This window comes from Haplochromis burtoni, unplaced genomic scaffold (genome assembly GCF_018398535.1).
Source record: "Haplochromis burtoni strain Fernald_Lab_line unplaced genomic scaffold, NCSU_Asbu1 Contig_282, whole genome shotgun sequence".
In the NCBI taxonomy this organism is placed as follows: domain Eukaryota; kingdom Metazoa; phylum Chordata; class Actinopteri; order Cichliformes; family Cichlidae; genus Haplochromis; species Haplochromis burtoni.
The window spans coordinates 213958-235835 of NW_024582643.1; the positions used below are offsets into that span (position 1 = coordinate 213958).

General features: G+C 48.4%; 1 protein-coding gene across 1 annotated transcript in view; it reads right to left on the reverse strand.

Annotated features, from left to right (window-relative positions):
- LOC102299625 (glycine receptor subunit alpha-3) overlaps window positions 1-19417 on the reverse strand; it is a 47106-nt gene extending 27689 nt beyond the window's left edge. Inside the window, 3 exon segments of the mRNA XM_042227803.1 lie at window positions 3086-3153; window positions 4719-4855; window positions 19063-19417. Coding sequence (XP_042083737.1) covers window positions 3086-3153; window positions 4719-4855; window positions 19063-19124 — 267 coding nt within the window. The 5' untranslated portion in view covers window positions 19125-19417.
- Window positions 19418-21878: the final 2461 nt, after the last annotated feature.

The following is a 21878-nucleotide window of genomic DNA, read 5'->3' on the forward strand; positions in this document are numbered from 1 at the left end:
TGCACCGCTTGCGGAGCTCTTCTGTGTGTGTGTCTGTGGTGTGTTGTGTGTGTGTGTGTGGTGTGTGTGTGTGTTGTGTGTGTGTGTGTGTGTGTGTGTGTGTGTGTGTGTGTGTGTGTGTGTGTGTGTTTTCCTGCTGTTGTGACAACTGTCATGAGAAATTTCATAATGTACGATATTGCTTTCATTTGCTTTTATTTTTCTCACACACCTGAATTTTTTATGAGAGTCGTTGTGTGTGTTGTGTGTGTGTGTGTGTGTGTGCTGCTGTGTGTGTTTGTGTGTTTGTGTTTTACACACACACACACACACACACACACACACACACACACACACAGGGCTCCATCAGAGCAGCTCCCAGCGGTGCACAAAGCACTTAGACCTTGTCGCTTCAGTCATCCATCAGCTCGTCCATCCATCTTCCGAGAGCGCTCCGCGGATCTCGACCAGCTCTGCTCAGATAATTATGCAGGAACACCACAGGAAGTGACCCGGTGTCAGAGCAGTTCAGACCACAGAAATATTTCACACCTTATATTTACAGATGTAAAGTCTCAGACGTTTGTGGGTTTACAGGCGCCTAAAGCAAGGCTCCCTCGTTTCAAACCCACAGATACCGCCTCTGTGACGAGCAGATGAGGCAACGTTTTTCCTTTTTCCATCAAGTGCTTCAGTTTTTATTAGTAATCACTTTAAAACTGTTAACCAGATAAGCAGACAGTCCGATCACATGACCCCGTAGCAGCAGCAATCGGTGACAACGGGAAGGAAAAACTCCCTTTTGACAGGAAGAAACTCCAACAGTTGGAGTGAGGAGACGAGAAAAGGGGAGACGCGGACAGATCAAAAAAGATGAAGGTTAATAACGTGAAAAACATGAAGTGTGAAAAGAAAAGCCCCGTGCATGATGGGTAGTCCCCCAGCGGCCTGAGCCTGTAGCAGCATAACTCAGGGCCACCTGTCAGCAGCCTGAAGGCTTTCAGGCAGTTTTTACATGACGAGGGATGAGAAAGGTTCAGCACTGCTGCTGCAGGAGTCCCACTCTGTTTCCTGTTTCCTGTTTCCTCTTCCTGCTTCTACTCTCTGAATATGTTTTCTGACTTTGAGCATCGTTTGTGTGCAGCGAGTCGTGATGTCACGGATGCTTTTAATGACAGACAAACCAAAATAAATATTAATACTACATTTGCAGAGTGAAGTTCTGAATATGCATTGTGTTTTAAGGGGAAAGAAATCACCATGGTTGTTGTAAATTTATGTCTCAGCTGATAAAGTATGAATGCACGACATCCTGGAAGAAATCACAGCTACTTTATTCCACCAGCGTCTCCTCGAGTGCACTCTTGTTTGTCCTGCCGCCGGGCGGGGGGACTCCTAACAGGGTGGGACAGCTCTGCAGCACTCCTAAATCCTGGAGGAGCTGGAGTGACTTTCACAGGTTACAAAACTGATGAAAAAATGCTTTTATTGCCTGAACGTCAGAGGCCACGTGCATCGCTCGGAGCATTCGGGGACATTTGAACCGGACGCTCTGAAGTGACCACGAAACCCGATCCTGGTCTGCAGCCGCGTTCGTGTGCGCGTATCGTATCGGTGTACAAAGCAGCTCGCGTGCACGGCGGACCGCCTTCACGTCACTTTAAAGTATTTGCTGTCAGACTCGGTAAATGCCCGCGGCGCACATCTGCTATTCCTGTCTGCTCGTCTGTCTCTTCTGATTTCTGTCTCTGTCTGCCTCGCTCTGTCATCGTCTCCACTCGTCACCGTGACTTCCTGTCTGCTCGCAGTTTGAAGCTTTTCTTTAACTGATTATTTGGCCTTTAAATACTGATTACAAGTTAACTACCATATACAATCCTCTTATCACACAACACTGTGCTGCACAGGAGCCACACAGTTTTATGTTTTCTACGGTGGCCTTGAGCCGCAGCTCTCCTTCTTTGGACATCAGCTACTTGAAAATACGCTCCGTGTGCAGGCAGACGTGGACATCTGCAGAACACAAAACAGCTTTATCGCTGAACAGAAACCAGGAACTGCACTGAGCAGAAATCACAGGAAACGAAACAGACGGGACACACAGCCGGAGGACACCGAGGGCTGGAACACACCTGAGAACTCAGGTGAACTAAATCTAACTAACGACACAGAGCAAGCAAAACTGCCTCACACGAGACAGGAGACTAACAAAATAAAGCAGGAAGTAACGCACAGCGAGACTCTGTTTACGACGCGTGAGCGTGACACCAGGACCGGGGACAGAGACTGAAGACAGACGGATGCAGAGCTCAGACGGACGACAACAGGGAGCCTAACGGAAGCCTCTGATTGGCAGAGGCTTGGTGTTTCACACAGCGCCAGTGCAGTGAAAGCAACCCTGCAGAGCCCGGACCTCAGCATCACCGCAGCAGGGTGTGCGAGCGCAGCTCACAGTAATCACATCATCAGGAAGCGAAGCCAGCTCCCAGTGTTCCCAGCACGGACACAGACCTGCTCTGGTTAGTCACCGTCTCTCTGAGAAAGCTCTTGTTGACACTGCAGCTCGTTTGATTGGACTTAAAACAATAAAAGCATCTTTTCTGAGTGAGACTCATGAATCCTGATTACACAGAGGCCTTCTGTGGGAGTCCTGACTGTGGCTGTGATTTGGTCCAGAGATGGAAGTGATGAAGACGGGTCAAACATTTTTAGAGAACGATGACCTCTGACCTGTGACAGCGATCGTGGTTTGAGCGTGCACACTGAAAAATGACGCTGCCGTGCGTCATGGAGCATGACACCTCGCCGCGTTTCCTGTTCTCAGAATGAGAACATGCCGACAATACTCACTAATCAGGAATGAAAGGCTTAAATTACTAATACTGCCCTCGGTGTGCGTTTGGTGATGTCTGAGCTGAATAAGCCCGACAGCTTCCTCTCCCTGTGCACTCATGTATTCTATCGAGCAGTCAAGGACCAACGGCGACTTTAACACACGCTGCAAAGTGCAGCAGCAACAACACCTGACGGTGTCCAGTGTTCCTGAGAGGTGGAGGAAGCTACAATATGTTTATGACTGCTTTACAAACATGAAGCTGTTACTCACCATGGTCGTCTCAGCAATGGAGCCAAAGCTGTTGATGAAAATGTTGCAGGAAACGTTGACGGGAGGACCTGCCGAGAGACAAGGACATGCGTCAGCTTCATCCTCCGCCCACCTCCTCCCTCCTGTGTGTGTTTGATTACAGGACTGGTTTGGGTGCATGTACACCAGTCCAGCCAGTAACAGTCAGTCTACGTCTGCTGTGTGTAGGTGTGTGTGTGTGTGTGTGCGTGTGTGTGTGTGTGTGTGTGTGTGTGTGTGTGTGCGTGTATTCATATCTTTGTGGGGTCCTGGTCCGCACAAGTTTGAAGGCATCTTTTAGACTCTAAATGTGGTTTAGTGTCAGGGTTACAGTTACAGGTGATGGTTAGGTTCAGGGTTAGACGTTCTCACTACGATATGAATACTCGACACGTGTGTGTGTTTACACATTATATATAGAGATACTAAAACGTTCCTTGAGCGTATGAAGGATTACGTGTTTTAAGTTGTGCCTGCAGCCGTTGAACCACAGCTGAACCATGAAGCATGCGTCCAGCACGTCTGCCTCCGTCTTAGCTGCACAGCAACGGGTGGAGGAATGTGTGAAAAGATCGCATGCCTGGGCCAACCAGTTGTGGTTTACATCCTGTCTGCTCTGATGTTCAGGAGCTTTGGAGGTTTTAGTGAAGCTTCTGAACATTTGTGCAAACGTTTGTCGCAGCACATACATTCATGTTCTCAGAAGTGCTTTTTTAAATCAAAGTCACTGTTTTTGTGTCAGATTTGCAGAAGTTTTTATGAGTTTTTATGTGCAGACACATGAAAACTTTTATGTGCAGACACATGAAAACTCATTTAGTAAAGAGCGCAGGTGCGACTGCAGGAAGTTATGAAAGTCAAAGGAAAGACTTCGTGACTGAACAATCAGTGAGAAATATTTTAGACTTCACATCAGTCTGAGGTTAGTTCAGACAGACCGAAGCTGTGGGACACGCCAGACACGAAATGCAGATTATTCTCATGTTTTTCTTCTTTTAGGCAGAAAGTGAATCATCAACATCGTTTTAAATCCAGTTTGCATTAAACTGTAAATTAATCTTTACTTCAACAGGAAGTCCCGCCTTCACCTCCATGTTCATGTCTCTGCAGATGTGTGTGATGTTCACACAGCAGAGAGGACGTTTGTGCTTCTCACTCATTCGTAGGCTCGACAGACTCGGACAGAAGATGAGCGTCCATGCGTGGAAACAAACACAAACACGCTCTCTGATTGGTGGGAATGTGCTCTCCAGTAATATTACTTATTCTCTTTGCAGCAGTCGCTGTTAGAACGGTTCTTGGATGAACTGATGTGGAGCGCATGAATAAAATCAGGCGCTGTGTGTGTCCTAACGGTTGTGGCAGCTTGGTGTGTTTCTGCGTCTGAAGGAGGAGAAAGTGGAGGTGACACGGCTGCAGGTGTTTCATAATCAGTAATCATGAATGTTTAGCCGGCTTGCTGTGAAGCCGGAGCTGCAGACGTGGAGCTGATTCAAAGTTCAGTCACGAACGCCGGGAGCCGTCTGCATCAAGCAGCTCGGCCCGCCACGCGTCAGCACGTTTCCTCACAGGCCAAACGACTTCCTGCAGTAAACACGGACGTCTCTGTAGTTACCTTTGAAGTTCGGTCTGATCCGGGCGTCGTAGCCAGAAGTCCTCCCCATCAGTTTGTCCAGGAAGTCAGAGGGAGACATCGGGACCTGGCGTGTCCTCACAGCATGGTCCAGCTCCTTACATCGAGCCACGCTGTCACTGAAACACAGCACACGTAATGGTCACGGCATCGCCGCAGCACGAGGACTTTACTTCTCTGCCAACATTAAACGCTTACGTTATGAATCTGACTCCACTTATTGACACTCGATGAGCATTGGACAGCAGATTCAAACACGCCGAGGACGACGCCTCCAAAAAGCTCCCTCCACAATAAAGTTCAATCATAATTCAGTGCATCACCGCAGCTGAACCGTGGGAGTCGCTGACCGTGTCACTTCTGATCAGCTTTCACATAAAAGCTCACATTTGTTCTCTGACCTTTGCAGGAAATGGTGGAAACCACAAGCTGTGGAGCGCTGTGAGCGTCTGCAGAGCGTGCACGAAAGGATCTGACCACTCTAACATCACAGACGAGTCTGCAGTGATGACACAGCAGCTGGTCCAGATGTGTTTGTGGGAATAAACCAATCAGGCGAGCCCAGAGTTAACATGTTTACAGCCTGATACAGGAGCAGACTAACGACAGCTTTGACCTGATCTTTGTTTTTAACTCAGTTTAGTTACTTTTAGTTTTAGTCTTTTTAAGTATTATTGTTTTTAGGACTTATCACAACAAAAAACAAACATCACGTCCATAAAATCATCATCGGTGAAGCTGTGACAGCAATTTTTACAACATGAAGAAAAACTACAGGCAAAACTGTGCAACCCCAGAACAGCTGTAGTTAATCAGATAATCAGGCCCCATCTTATCTTAATGACCTTGTAGTACCATATCACCCTATTAGAGCACTTCGCTCTCGCTCTGCAGGCCTACTTGTTGTTCCTAGAGTATTTAAAAGTAGAATGGGAGGCAGAGCCTTCAGTTTTCAGGCCCCTCTTCTGTGGAACCAGCTTCCAGTTTGGATTCAGGAGACAGACACTATCTCTACTTTTAAGATTAGGCTTAAAACTTTCCTTTTTGCTAAAGCATATAGTTAGGGCTGGACCAGGTGACCCTGAATCCTCCCTTAGTTATGCTGCAATAGACAGTAGGCTGCCGGGGGATTCCCATGATGCATTGAGTTTTTCCTTTCAGTCACCTTTCTCACTCACTATGTAGTTAACAGACCTCTCTGCATTGAATCATATCTGTTATTAACCTCTGTCTCTCTTCCACAGCATGTCTTTATCCTGTCTTCCTTCTCTCACCCCAACCAATCACAGCAGATGGCCCCGCCCCTCCCTGAGCCTGGTTCTGCCGGAGGTTTCTTCCTGTTAAAAGGGAGTTTTTCCTTCCCACTGTCGCCAAAGTGCTGCTCATAGGGGGTCATATGATTGTTGGGTTTTCTCTGCATGTGTTATTGTAGGGGCTACAGTTTACTGGCCTAAAGCTAACAATTATTTTAAGTCTAGTTTTTCAGTAAATGTAACTAAAAGTTTTATTCACATCTAGTTTTAGTGAACTATAAAATTCTTGATCTATAGCTTCAGGACATCCGTACATGTATTTATATAACTCACCTGTTTAAATCGTATTAAAGCTTAAAGTCTGGATTATTAGGGGGCGTGGCCTCTTTGACTGACAGGTGGATGGTGACACAGGTAGCTGTAGCTTCACGTCTACTGGACCTCTGGATGTGTTTGTGCTGTTGGAGCGTTTTTAATGGCATCATGTGACCAATCACATGGCTGCTGTGACGTTACTGTAGCAACAGAGTGTCCGACAATTATATTACAATTTTAAAGTCATAGAATAAAGTCAACAATTCACTGAATTAGTGAGTTTATTATGTATTTATTATGCATGTGCACACTTAGAGCAAAGCTGCTCAGTGCGCTCCTCTAACACTGCGTGAGATGTGTGTTGGCTGATGAGCTGTCCTCTCATGTAAGTGATGTATGCGTGTGCTGCAGACCCATTAATGTCACAGGATATCGTCATGTTAATCACAGTTAATTACAATCATCACTGCTAGCATTAAATTAACACTAACTATACAGGTCTGTGTGCGTCTGTGTGTGTCTGTGTGTGTCTGTGTGCGTCTGTGTGTGTCTGTGTGCGTGTACTCTGGGGTGAATGGGTAGTAAATGCCAAGGTAAAGCCTGATGATCCTGAAACTGCTCCTGTGCATGTGTGTGTTTGTCAGTTGGGACAAGAGGGAACATATCCAAAAATAACTCTGCACACAACATGGGTCATACTGTCTAACAAACACACACACACACACACACGACACACACACACACACAACACACAGCACACACACACACACACACACACACACACACACACACACACACACACACCAACAAACAAAGACACACACACACACAACACACACACACAAATGATTCAGGATCATCAACCTTCACCGTGGCATTTGGATTATCTTCCATTTAGCCCAGCGGGGACGAAGCTCCCACAGTCTCAGGGACACGACGTGGTTGTTTACCGTGGGTTCGATCGCGCTTTCAGCTCCTCCAATAAAGATGCAGCAGCAGCGACAGCAAAGGCATGAGGACAAACAGTTTGCAACTCATTCATTTGAAATGAGCTGAGGGAGACGAGAGCAACATTTAGACCTCAGACACAAAAAGAAAACAGCAGCAGGTCAGCAGCCTCCTCTCACTGTTCAGTCAGGTCCCGTAAATCACAAGCTGAGGCCGACCGTATCATCGCCTGTTTGCAGGAATAGTTTCTTTAATAACTTCTATAATAGTTCATGCGACATTAAAACACCACATGTCAGCATTCAGGTAGCGTTCACTGAATTTATACCTAACAGCTGCAGCATGAAGCCAAGCTGAAGCACCTGCAGTTCCTCTGATGTCCACCAGAGGCAGCGGGGAGTCAGGCCCATAGACGCCCAGTTTGGTGCACCGTTAAATTCTAGGATGTTAAAGGATGTTAGTGATCGGCAGGTATCTGTGTGACATCATACCTGTCAGCCAGGTGTGACGCCTCCAGCTGCAAATAAAACCAACACACCAAAGCTCAGGCTTTCAGCCTGAACAGAGATGAAAAACATCTGAACACAACAAACAGCAGCATGTGTCTGATTTCATCACGTGCCAGCATCATGTAGGGTGTGTGTGTCTCAGGTCCATCAGGGCCCGTCTGACGGTGGTAACTTATTACATTTCTCGGTTCCTTGTCTGCACGCGAGCCTTCCAACATCCAGCTGTGGATTGAAGTCACGCAGGCTAAAGATGGGAGAGGACCGTTTTTACAGAGACAGAGGTGCATTAAACCCAAAACTGTGCACGTGCCCACAGGCGCTGCAGAGTCATCGTGTGACCCGCCGTCTTTCTTTGGACCGTACCGCTAACAGTGACACGCTCAGCTGTCGGCTTGCAGCATCTTCAATCAGACGTTAAGCTGCTTAGGTTGCTGTAGCGATACCTCTCCCAATCTTTGGTTCTGCTCGCCTCGCCTCTCTTCACAACTCTCACCATCTCTCCTCCTCCTCCTCCTCTGGCTTTCTGCTGCTTTGAAACACAACAGGACAGTAACAAGTGATGGAGACGGCACAGCATAAGAGCTGATCCTTATCAATAATGGATGAGCCTTTAATCTGGAAGTACCATCGCGCATGCAAAAGGAACCTCCAGGGAGCAGCTGAATATGTTTACTGTAATTCAGACGGCATTCATTTAAAGTGAGCTGCTCAATAACTGGCACGCACACACACACGCGCGCGCACACACACACACACACACACGCACATGCGCACACACACACACGCACGCACACAGTCTCACCCAGAACTCGGTGCATGTGTGCCAGCTGGTGGAGATTCAGCCAATCAGAAACACTCCCTGCTGATTATACTGACCTGTTACTCATGCATCATGACACGGGTTGCACATTTAACCGCAACCCGAAAAAGTTGGCAGAATGTGTGAAAAGCATAAATATAGGATGTTATGATTTGAACATTCCATCAGTGGGAATTCAAGAAGCAACAAAAGTAAGAGTTACTAAAAACAAAACAGCTGGAGGAACATTTTATCATTTTGGCCGTAATCATAAACAGTTATCAGGTATAAAAAGAGGCGGAGCTTCTCAGGAGTTCAGAAAGCCTGACACTCGCGTCTCTTTCTGAGACACGAGTGGCTGCAGCCACATGGCAACAGCCTCCATGTGCCACAAAATCCAAAGTTTTACACGCAGAGAGCTGAGGGAAGAAGAAATCCCACATACATGGCGTAAACCTTCCTCACAGAGGCACTGAGCGCATATTGATCCCGCCCTACTAATCAGCTGACGGATTATGGTCAGCTGCTGGAGATATCCTTCTGTACCTGGCAGCGTTGGAGCAGAGCGTGCACGGCATGTCTGTATTTCTGCCCAGTAAACAGCCATACGGTGAAATGCTGCAGATGTTTCTTATGGAGGCAGCAGCTCCCACAAACCCCACAGGATTCAACATCTGCGCTCATCTGGACATCCTAACGACGTGTCACCCGCTCTCACCCACCACGGTGCTAAAAAGCGTCCTGGTGAGGATCGGTTCGAAGCGCTGACAGAATTATTTATAACTAGCTCTCTGATTATGCAACAACACGGCTCCGTGAAGCCGACACGAAGAGACAGAGAGAAGAGGCCTTTCGCATCTGGCCGCACAGAGCGGCTGGGAGACCTCGACTTATCCCTCCCATTACGTAACGCCCCGTCTCCGTCAGCACGGCAGGAGAGACACTCGCAGCAAAACGAGAAAATAACGTCGACGACAAACTGTCGGTAATCCGTCATCCCGGTGTGTGTGCTGTGAAAAACAACGAGGACTTCAAAATCATCAGCTGACTCGTGATTTTAAAAGTTGGCAGCACAAAGTAATTATATTTACCTACAAACGCTCCGGGACACGAGAATAAGGCAGCAACAATTCAAGACAGGAGGAACAATTAAACTGTAAGTCGTTTTAAATAACGATGGGCCAATTCTGTTTGCTTTCATTCAATTCAGTTTTATTTACACAGCATCAAATCACAACAACAGTCGCCTGAAGGAGCTTTATACTGTAAGGTCGACCCTACAATAACACATACAGAGAAAAACCCAACAATCATATGACCCCCTATGAACAAACACTTTGGCGACAGTGGGAAGGAAAAACTCCCTTTTAACAGGAAGAAACCTTCGGCAGAACCAGGCTCAGGGAGGGGCGGGGCCACGCTACTTAAAACTACTCACAGTAGAATTATTTCTTTATCACTTCCTGTCCTGTAAATGTTGGGTTGTTATCTCACTATATTAGTGAACCTACAGGTAAGGGTTGGTAGGTAAATTTAATTACATCATAATGTCAGCTAAAACCCAGTGACACCACTATGCTTTAAGAACTTTTCATAAAGCATATTTAAAATGTGCCCAACACAGTGAACCTGACAACAATCTGCTGCGAGCGCCTTAAATCTAGCTGAGCATGAGTGTGACACAGTCATTGATGTTTTAGTCAAATAAAAAAATCATGTTTTGATAAAGTCTGCAGTTCCTCTGGTGTCCACATGAGGCGCCCGTCAATCCCACATTTACAGCCTTTCTTTTCTGTGATCACTTCATCCCACTGGTATTACTGTCGGGTCTCCACGTTACCATATAAAGCGCCCTGAGGCCGCTGCTGAATAAAGTTTACTTTTTAACAGCACTCCACGTTATATTTGCTCCCTTCGCTGCCTCTTCAGGTGGTCTCACACCCAGAGGGTTGCATAAAGACAGGAAGTAAAAACGGGTGTCAGAGAAACACAGCGACGCTGAGCATGGCGAACAAAACCGACTCATCCAACAAAGACGACAGGAACCATCAGAGAGGAAGAGAAAGGACGAGCGTGTCCAGAACAGTGATTTCCAACATAAAGACGAGCAGAGGGAGCGGAAGAAATGAAGGCAGAGTGCTTTGGTTTGGAAAAGAAGGACAAAGAGTGCAGGGACTGCGGCATTCACAGAGACGCCACTCAGATCGACCCTTTAAACTCACCGCGTCTCTGACCTGAGCCAACCCGAGCTCGAAGCTCGTCAGACTCTTTGTTATCATGTTGCTGAAACCAGTCGAGGGTTTAGAAATGATTTAGTGCCGTGTAGCTGCTGCTGACGTCAGGCAGGTCCCACAAACACCAGAACTCACTCCCGTGGGCGTCTCCTGCACTTCAGCAGAGACGCAGCCGACGCCCGAGCAGAACAACGCCCATCCTGCACGCACGACTTCCTTCATGCTGAGGAACAAACAAACTGGGCCCGATGTTCGGCCTGAAATATGAATGCAGGTCTGTCTTCTGCTTCACCTGCACGTGACGTAATTATGGCGTCTGCCGGTGGCCTGTCCTTTTAGCACTCCTGCGTACAGCTGGTTCTTCAGTTCTGCCAGCACTGCTCTTCAGATTCTGAGTATCTGATCGCCCTGTCATTCACCACAGCTGCAGGCTATTTCTGACCCGCCCACTCCAGCGCGAACAGCTGGATCGGCTCCTCCGGAGGGCTGGCCTCTGAGCACTGACGTTGATAAGCACCACTACAGTATTCATGCAAAATTAGAGCTCATCCTCCAATAATCACGAACCTGCCGGTGCTCGAGGGGCGTGTTTGTGTGTTACAGCCGCCATCGTACACCGTCCTCAAACTTGCCAGCCACGCTGCCTCTTTCTAGTAGCAATACCAGCAAAGCCACAACTGGTTGGTTAATATTTTAAACCGTGTGGCGCTCCACTCCAGAGGTGCATTACTAAGCATCCTGATAACCGCCGAGCGTGATGTAAACCCTCTGAGCTCTATGTTATCTGGCTGAGGCAGTTCAAAAAAGCGCCCCTCGACAGCCAAACCCATCTGTTCTCTGATTGGATTGTTACATTTGTGATTGACATGACATTGGCCAATCAGATGAAAGGAAGAAAAATAGGATCAAAATCCGTACTTGTAACTTGCAGGGTTTTTTTTCTAAGTCCACACACAAATCGTTTTTACAAGTACAAAATATTTATGACCACATTTTGAGCCCATACTTCTCGTAACTCGGGCCTCGCAGCCACAGAGCCGGTCTGACGTGATTGTGAACCGAGGTGTCTGCAGACACTTGACCCCGCTGTGAGGTGAAAACGGTTCCCGCCGCCTACGCTCCTCTCTTCGTGTCTCTCGTGTTAATTTGAAGCCTCTCTGGTCCGTTTGCCGCTGTAGAACTTGTTCATACTAATTAGCTGCTAGATGAACACGTATGTTCTGCAGCTCCCCCTGGGGTCTTTTCTGGCATTACAGCCGAGGACAGCCCGGTGCCGTGACAGGGACAGGGTCGACTGCTGCCCTCGGCCAAATGTTCACTTAGCGTAGAGACCGCCCCCTCCCGCCGCCCGCCCCCACGTACACACAACCAGCCGCAGCACCACTTAACTGCGACATGCTTCCTTCAGCAGTAACAAGTGTTGTTTCACTCGTATTTGTCATGCAGGCCACGGACACACACTTATCGCTGTTATACCCCACACTGTCACTCCGGTTATTCCCCCAGTTTCACTCACTCATAGCTGGGTCATGACCCACGGGTCAGCGGTTCAATCCCCGGTTCCTCTAGTCCACGCAGCATCTTCAGAGAACCCATAATTTCACCCAATGCATCATGAGCGTGGGGGTGGGCTAGGTCAAAGGTCACTGAAACTGTTTGATATTGATTCTCTGACATTGCCAATAATCCCGTGTGCACTGAGCAGTCTTCTGCGATGAGGCGAGAGCTGAGCTCGTCCACAGACTGTGGGTAACAGCAAGGCAGGGCACAGGAAACGAGCTTCTCTGCACAAAACCGAACAATCCCTCCTGCACATGCTCAGCTGCCACTGCAGCTTTTGGAGCCATCCTAAAACGTCAAGGAGCTTCTGCATCATCTCTAAGGTGCCTGTGCCTCTTTCTGACATGCAAATGTGTGCTTCACGTCTGAATGTGCATCCTGATGCTGTGTATCAATATTTACTGCGTTTGCATTTATCATAAAATGGGATGGCAGTGATGGTTTTTAGCCACAGCCACAAAATAAGTGTTCAAATGGTTTACTCACCATCAGTGAGCATTAACCAGCACAAAGCTACGCTGACACAACGGACCAACATCGACCACTGGCATCTGGAAATGTCACATTATTTAGCAACAGGCTGTGATTGGTCACCAAGGACGACATGTGACGTGGGCACGTTTGAGGAAACTCGGTGGAAAGGAGGAAGCCATTAGGTCTTTGTGTAGATAGACTGGGGGCGTGTGCAGGGCACCGGCCTCGGCAGAGGATGTGCTCCTTCGTGTTTTTCATTAATGTAATCATGACAGCTGCTCTCTGATTAACAGGAAACACACGTTAAAAGCTGGGAGCAGCTTTTCTGCAGCATGTCTGCAGGTGAAATATGTTTCATCGTGTTTGGTGCCATCTGCACTCAGATGATCTCATTCTGCATCTGTGTATATTTGCATCTTTGTAGCTGGACTGTTGAATTATGAACTCCCAGGAGCTGTGAAATGGGAGATAAACACCGACTTCATGAAGTAGCTCTGCAGCAATTCCCTCGTGCTAATGCAAGAGATAACCCGACGTGGAGCCTCGGGAACGGTTTCTGGAGTGTCGACTATTTTCCTGTGACATCCTCCTTGGGCTGACATAAACCATCATGACATGTTTCTGTATGTACACTTAGAGCAGCCTTTGAAGCAAGTATAAAGTACATATTAAGAAGCATGTTTAAGGAGAAAAGCATGAAGTCAGAACAAACGTAAATAAACTTGACATTTCCACGGGGTATGATGATGGACGAAATCTGAAGCAGGAACTTGGGAATCATTCAGGACATTCATCGTGTCCTGTAGCTCAGCTAATGAAAACATGAAATTCGGCCAAGCTCCCCTTTAAGGTCTTCTTCTCGTGCAGCTTTGCACCAATTCTGCATTTCAGAAGCTGCCTGAAGAGTCGATCACACGTTAGCGAGGTCCTATCTGAACCCTGAGGCCGTTTTCTTAAACTGGACGGAGAAGCTCACGGAGAATCTCACGGAGAAGCGCTGCGATGCATTACAGTAGTAAATATTCTGCTTCATCGGCTTGTTGACTTCAGTGGGACCAAAATGAACGTTGTATCCATTAAAACTTCAGACTAGTTACCGTCACCACAAACTCAGCAGAGAGCGCACACGGACGAACTCACTCGTCACCCGTGTTTGAACGTCAGCGCTGAACTGTATCACCATCATCATCACCGTCATCATCATCATCATTTAGATTAGTTTAGCATCTTTCAAGAGGGCCAACTACGATTTATGAACAACAAGGTCCGAAGGTTTTGTGGAAGAGGTGAGTTTGCGATGAGGCGTTGTGGAGTTCCAGTGGGTGGGGGCCGTCCCACCGAAGGCTCTGTGGATGGGACAGGAAGCAGACCCATGGCAGAGGACTGTGTGTACAGGTGCAGCAGGTCAGACAGGTGCTGAGGGCCGGGTCGCCGACAGATTTACAAGCGAGCAGAAGGGTCGTATATGTGATGTGGTGACTTGACCACAAGTCAGTGGAGATCTGTGAGGGTGGGGGTGACGTGACCCCAGGGCGGAGTGCATGTTGTTGAGTTCTGGAGCCTCTCTGGTGCAAAACCCAAACAGGATAGTGGGTGGTGAGCAAGTTGAAGGACGTTGTGAGGAACGTGTCAAAGGCTGAAGGACGAGGATGTGGCCAGAGTCAGCAGTGATGAGAAGATCGTTGGATGGGTGGACACGGCTCTTTCCTGAGGGGAGGGGGGTTGGAGACCGGCCGGCTTCTTGAGGACGGAGTCACTGAGCCGGTTTGAAGCTGGGGGGTACCTGGTGTATCCACTCACCTGACAGTTTCTGGGGTTTTTGGTGACACCAACACGATCTTCACTCACTATCAAACCCACTCCTTCCTGCAGAGTTTATCCTGTCACTCCAAATGACACTGAAGCTGAGCTGAAGCAACAAACTGGAAGAAGTTCAGAGGAGTCGGGAAAGGTTTAAAAACACGCCTCATGACACTAAAAATATAATTGCACCTAAAATGTTCCAGAACATAATTTCTTCACATCAGTATTTTTACAGTTCAGTTAATAATGTGAGCGGCGCCCTGCCGTGGACGCCCTGCCGTGGACGCCCTGCCGTGGACGCCCTGCCGTGGACGCCCTGCCGTGGACGCTCTGCTGTGGACGCTCTGCTGTGTTCTGGGCGTCAGGGAGGCGGCTGCAGTTTGTTAGCTAACTCGGTGGGTTTTTATAAGCTCGACTTCCCCGGTGCGAGATGACACGGCCCATTTCCATCACATTTGGGCCTCGCTAATGTAAAGCAGCGACGCGTCATCCGTGTTTATATACGGGCTGTGAGTCAGAGGAACAGCGACACACTGTCACTGTCACAATAACACAGAACAGCTGTTTTAATGTCATTCCTCCCGACAGCTGGACTGAAATTACATGATGGCTTCCTGTGTTCGTATTAGCGCTCAGGCCACCGTGACCTCCGTCCTTTTCATCCACCCATGCAAAGTTATCAGATCTCTGTGCGTCCCGGGGAAAAGATGGACCTTTCTTTTCCAGTATCTGCATGAAAAAGTCATCGTGACAAAGCACGGAGGCTTGTAACGAGCACGGAGACAGCAGCGAGTACTGAAACATTAAAGAGTCTGCAGGAGTCTACATGTTTACTGCATTATGCAGGGAAATTATGGAAATTAAGGAAAAAGCTACTCAATTCCCTGAAACAGCTTTTATAGTAGTGGACATGTCAGCGTAAAGTGCTCCCCTTGGTCGCCCACAGAGATGGTGAAGCTCTAATATTTCAGCCTCTGCGATATCAGGCGGGGAGGGAAAAAGACAAAGCAGACCTTTGGGTATTAAGCAGGAGCGACGGCCCATCCAGCGCTCTTGAGTGACGGACCGTAAGCCTGTTAAACTTTGTCTCTGAATCCATCCGTGACCCTGTAAGAAGATTTACCGCAGCTTTGATCTCCTGTGTTCAGCCTTTTGTTCATCTCGCTCAAACTTTTGGGAAACTGCCATTGTTTTCATTCCAGAGCTGATAATAAAAAATGCAGAGAAGAGTATCTCCATCTAAAGTTGGCTCATTAATAAAGGATGTGAGGCTGCGGGAGGAGGAAGAGTCGACGCGACAGAACAGGAAATCACTTTAGTATCAGTCGGCCTCAGCCTGACTTCACAGGAACTATTTGTGGTTTCAAAGACAAAATCTCACGAGCCTCAAGTTTCACATCGCGGAAGGCAGATCCACTGTAAATCCACAGGATCCACCAGAACCAGGAGCTACAGTTACACCAATATCAGTCATGTGATATCCATTATCCAGTCATGTGTTCACACCACGCTGCAATCGTGCCAGAGAGCTCCAGCTCAGACTCTACAGGCCTCCGTTAGCACGCTAAAGGTTAAAGCTAAAGCTGGTTTGGAAGGGCTGCAGGAGAAAGCCTCTCCTCTCTGGGAAGAACACGGCAGCACGGCTGACGTTTGCAGATGTTCGTAATGGACCGCCGAGCTGCTGCGACGGTCCGGTCCAGACCTCAGTGTGTGACCCTCAGACAGCCGTGCATCAACCTCAGTGAACTGAAGCAACGCTGTGAAGATGCGTGCGTGAAAATCTGTGTCCACGTGAGAAACGGAGGATGAAACCGTTACTTTAGTTTATTGCTGCTACAGGAGCAACGAGCTGAACGAGCGGAGAGCGTCGAAGCGTCAGCCACAGCTGAGTCGTGGCTCATTCCCAAAGCTGTGTGAGCTCAGGCCCAGTTTGCACACATTAGTCCAGTACAGGCTAACCGACCCCATGATTCAATCTTAGACTGAAGATTAAAGCTTCGACATCCTCCTCTTCCTCTTTCTGTAACCACTGCCCCGCTCAGCAGCCCGGGTATTCTGATATTTCTTCAAGTTAAAACTGCTTTGAGTTTTTGACATGTCTCTTTAAATGTTTCACAATAAAAGCCTTATTAAGAAAAATATGTGAAACACAGAAGCTTTTAATCTGAAACAACCACAGGAAACATTGAGTTTGTATAAACAGGGTAATTTAAATAACACGACCAAAGGAAAAGAGGCTGAAAGGAGGCACCGTGCCAGCTTTTACCCACTTTTAAGGTGGAATGGTTTTTACATGTTGGTGCGACTCTTGACACCTTAAATGTGGCTCTAACCTTCAGTTTGCATTTACTCGATTGCACGCAGAACAAACTGAATGTGAATATTTTATTTCCTCTCTGAGGGTTTTTCCGGTCTGCACCGAGATCATGTGACACTTCAGAAACTGATCCCAGTTTTCCAGACTCGTCGATCTTCAGGCTGAGCAGGTTTGAACAAAAGCGTGACTCCTTACATCGAGAGAGACGGAGGATTAACGCTGTAAACTTACAAGAAATCAATAAAAATGAAGAATCGCCATTGAAGACTCACAGTCTTAAATATGTGAGGGTTACGTGCCGGCCTACAGCAAGCCTGGACATCATCCAGGACCAGTACTTCGCTCTTTAAATAAGTGAAAGGCAAATAAACTGTGAGCTCCTCGTGTGCAGCCACACTGCTGTCACTGCTGAAAGCTGAACGTGAGCTCGTTCCCTGAGCTCAATCATCGAGGCTGCTGGCGGTCAGGAAGCCATCAGAGCACTGACGGCTCAAGCTTCTCAAACCTCCTCTGACTTTGTTTCCTCGGACAGACCTCGCTGTCTGTGTGAGCGACGTTTCATTCAGCAGCGCTTCCTGCAGAGCGAGGATGGCCTGCGAGCGCGTGCTGTCAGCGGATTGGCTGGAAACTAACTGGGACTGAATGATGAGAGAGTTTAATGAGTCACGCTGGAGCTGAAGGACTGACCCAGTTGGTGAGACTCTGAGGGGCAGCCTCAGAGTTATGCCAGGTCACGATCAGTCACATTACTGTTTGCTGATATTGATCATTGTGCCTAATTATCCAAACAGGAAGTGAACAAGCTGTAAAGCAGACTCAAACCGCGTCCTATAAAAGGAGTCAGTTGTCCCACGGCTGTCCCTCGAGTGCACGCTCTGATCCCTGCATGTGTGACTCAGAGATGTGGTCACATGATCGTGGACTCAGCCAGCGATGAGCACGTTTACACATGTTCACACCACAGGACGGTAAAGAGGCCATCGTACAGACCGTACAGATACAGACACGCAGATACGAAGTCCACGGCAGCCTTGAGCAGCCTGCCATCGCTCCCTTGCAGATTAAAACAGCTGTGAGATTTTCTGGACAGAATTTTAGGCGCAGTGAAGGGGCGGAGCGAGTCAGTTGTTGGCGTGATCACAGTTTGCAGCTCTGCGTGTGAAGCAGCTGCGATGAGGATCAGCACCACCCAGTCTGAGACCGCTGCTCTAAGATGAGGAGTTCAAGTGTTTGGGGTTCACCATCGCCCACCATCTGGGGCGATCGTGGCTCAAGAGTTGGGAGTTCGCCTTGTAATCGGAAGGTTGCCGGTTCGAGCCCCGGCTTGGACAGTCTCGGTCGTTGTGTCCTTGGGCAAGACACTTCACCCGTTGCCTACTGGTGGTGGTCAGAGGGCCCGGTGGCGCCAGTGTCCGGCAGCCTCGCCTCTGTCAGTGCGCCCCAGGGTGGCTGTGGCTACAATGTAGCTGCCATCACCAGTGTGTGAATGGGTGGATGACTGGATATGTAAAGCGCTTTGGGGTCCTTAGGGACTAGTAAAGCGCTATATAAATACAGGCCATCTCTGCTGACTGACCACATCAATGAAATCTGATACAAGCGACACGTTTTCACTCTCGGAGCGTCATCAGGGCTCAGAGAGGAGCTGAGGCGTCCTGCTGCCTCCACAGCAGACCCACAACAGGATCGGGTTACTACTAATAATTAACGACTTTACCTGCACAGGTAAACTACTGGACTAACAGCTGCTTCAGGACAAGCATCATCACGTACACGTGCTCAGCCACTCCAGGCTCCTCAATCAGTCAGCTGTCACGTGACACATGGGCGCGAGCGGAGGCGAGGGTCATTCTGCCCACGCAGTCACTGATAACCCTGATCCCAGCAAATTATACCGAGGAGACTTCACACAGAAAACATCAGCGATAAAAATAAAACTAAATAAATATGAAATGAAATAAAAACATTAAAATAAATGCATCAGCAGCCACGTTTCTCTCACATGAACATTTCAAACACAGTTTGAAGTTCAGCTCCATCCTGAAGCACCTGTGACTCCAACAGGAAGTCCTCAGCGTGCCTCACACAGGTAAGGGGGGGTAGAGGGGTCGTACCTGAGCAGCAGCACTACCCGCCACGCGAGCAGGCAGCCCGCCGCGGACAGCGTCCTCCTCATGCCGGTCAGAGCCTCGCGCTGCTGTCCTCGCGCCTCTGGATGCTTTCAGCACCGCGAACAGCGCTCGCGCTCCAACTGTGCTCACACGGCACGCGGGGGAAAGCTCACGCACATGCCGGAGAAACGGAGCGCGCTCCGCTGGGTCCCATCACCGCGGACAGCGCGCGCAGCTGTGCAGACCCGAACTGGGCTCGTTCTGTGCCCTCGCGAGGCACGGGGCACCAAGCCCCGCCCCCGCTCCGGATTACGTGAGTGGCAGGCAGCTCGACCAATCGTGTCTGACACCAGGAGCCCGCGAGCTGCAGCCAGAGTGGCGTCTTTACCGCTCTCATCTCCGCCTGTATGTGTCTACCCCCTCCCCTTGCTCCTCCTCCCCTCCTGCCCTGCTCCTCCTCTTCTCTCCCTGCTGCCCTCCTCCTCTTCTCTCCCTGCTGCCCCCCTCCTCCTCTTGTCTCCCCGCTGCCCCCCTCCTCCTCTCCTGGCTCCATCTGTCTCTGGTTCATCGTCTTTCTGCTCTGCTGAGCAGGAGTTTGGAGAACCACATGTGTCTGTGATTGGCGGCTGTGTGGAGGACGGCGCTCCCGTGCGCTGGATGGAGGCCATGGTGATAATCCCTCAGTTATGACTTCACGTGTGGAGTTCCAGCTGCAGGAATAATAAACATGATTTTAACATGTGGAGGTATTAAGGTTATTTTGTTTTCCTTGTGAGGTCATGGGAGGTTCAGGTGATGTCACGCTTGTAGCGGGGCCTGGGTGGATGAATCTACAGGTGTGCTTTAGGTGTGGCAGACTTCTTGGGATGTTGTCGGGAATGTTTTTATCCTGGATGCTGAACACCGGTAACACTCAGGTTACCTGAGGGGTGGGTGGGAACAGATGTACTGAAGCCTCAGCTTTGATGGAGGAACCTTCACTCCTCCTCCTGCTCCTCCTCCTGCTCCCTCCATTCATTTCCTGAGCTGACTGAACGACCCAGAACGTGGCTCTGCGCCGCACGTGCACATGTGACACTGATGGGATGATGAAGGTGCTGAAAGCGAGAACATCTTTCAGGCACTCATCATCATGTTCACACTAATGTGTATGAATGAGACATCAGCGCGGTGACACTTTTAACGCACTCCTTTCACCTGCCCCTCATGCATAGTCCCTGCCCCGGCTCTCTCAGCGTCTGTGCAGCACCACAGCACGCTTTACCTTCGAGTGAGGGGTCAGAGTAGGGGTGGCTTTTTATAATCGATTTATCGATTAAAATCGATTCTGGCTTGGATAACGTGAAATCGATTCATTAAAATCCTGAATCGATTTTTTAATATAAATTTATTTTGCCCGAAACGCCAGAATCTCAGGTGAAACCTCAAAATTTCAACAACCACCAAACAGCTAAGACAGCTGATTCTGATGCGTTGCGGGTCGGCGCTTTGTGTTTATGCCATTTTTGCGCTGATTCTAAAGCTGTTAGTTTGATGTCTCCAAACATTATTGACCGAACCAGCAGCAAAAGAAGATCCAAACTACGAAAAACCCCTTTTTTTTCGTTTTACATACTTCCGAAAAGAAAACCTAATTTCTGCCGTTCAATACTGAACAAATTTAAACTTTTTAAAATGATGGAAAATGCAAAACGTTGTGTCTCTAATAAAACCGCTGCAACTCAGAGGTAACGTTCATGTGTTGATTCAAGGTTTTGTTTCGTTTTTGATCTACTGCAGAATATTTGTATAAAATCCAGGCCAGGAAAATCACCTTCATGTTTTTCTGTTTTATCTTCAGCTGCTTTGGCACAAAGGCCTCGCTGTGACGCTCACACCTGTGATAAAGTCTGGAAAGTGTCAGCTTCCTTTTTATAGATACAAACATATGTAAATGTACTGATCTGAATTATAATATTTCTGACTGTCAAAATTTCCCAGATTCAAAGCGAATTGAATCGAATCGTGGATCGAATCGATTGGGAACCTTGTGAATCATTCTAGAAATCAGCGACAATACCCAGCCCTAGGTCAGAGGCCTCTTCATGCTCACAGGTGAGCCTTTATTCTCCTTTTGGGCTCGAATGAGACTGAATTTCCAAATTAAACATGTTTTATTCAGAATGAAATTAGCTTGAGAACATAAACCCACCAGGAAGGTGTGCACAGAGCAGTAACACGGGCTTACGATCCAGCACGTCGCCCCCTGCTGGTCATTATGATGATTTCAGGGTTGAGGCTTCGCCTTTCAGTGCGTATGCTACGCTTCTTCTACTTCCAAAAACTCAGCAGCCATGATGGCTGTCTCCAGCTCGTGTTCTCACTTCATTCAGTTTGAGAAACTCAAGGAGTTTTTAAACGATCCTCGTTTTGCACAGCAGAATCACAGTCAGAAACACTCAAAGCTCACATGTCACGTCAGTACCTGGACTGATCCCACTCCACTTTCACCACATCTATCATGGATGACTGCAGCCTGTCAGACACATCCTTTACATCACCAAGAACTTTTTATAGCGTCGCCAGGAGCCCAAAAAAGTCAAATCATTGTGGCTGGAGCCGCCGACCTTCTCATGGTAAACATCCCGAAGGATGCGCAGCGCAGCAGCGAGTCCGTGCAGCAGATTACAGCCTGTGGAAGACCGGACTCTCCAACGATCATGTGATCTCATCTGAAGAGAAACAAGAATGAAAACACCGAGCCGCAGGTCCAACACACACACACACACACACACACACACACACACACACACACACACACACACACACACACACACACA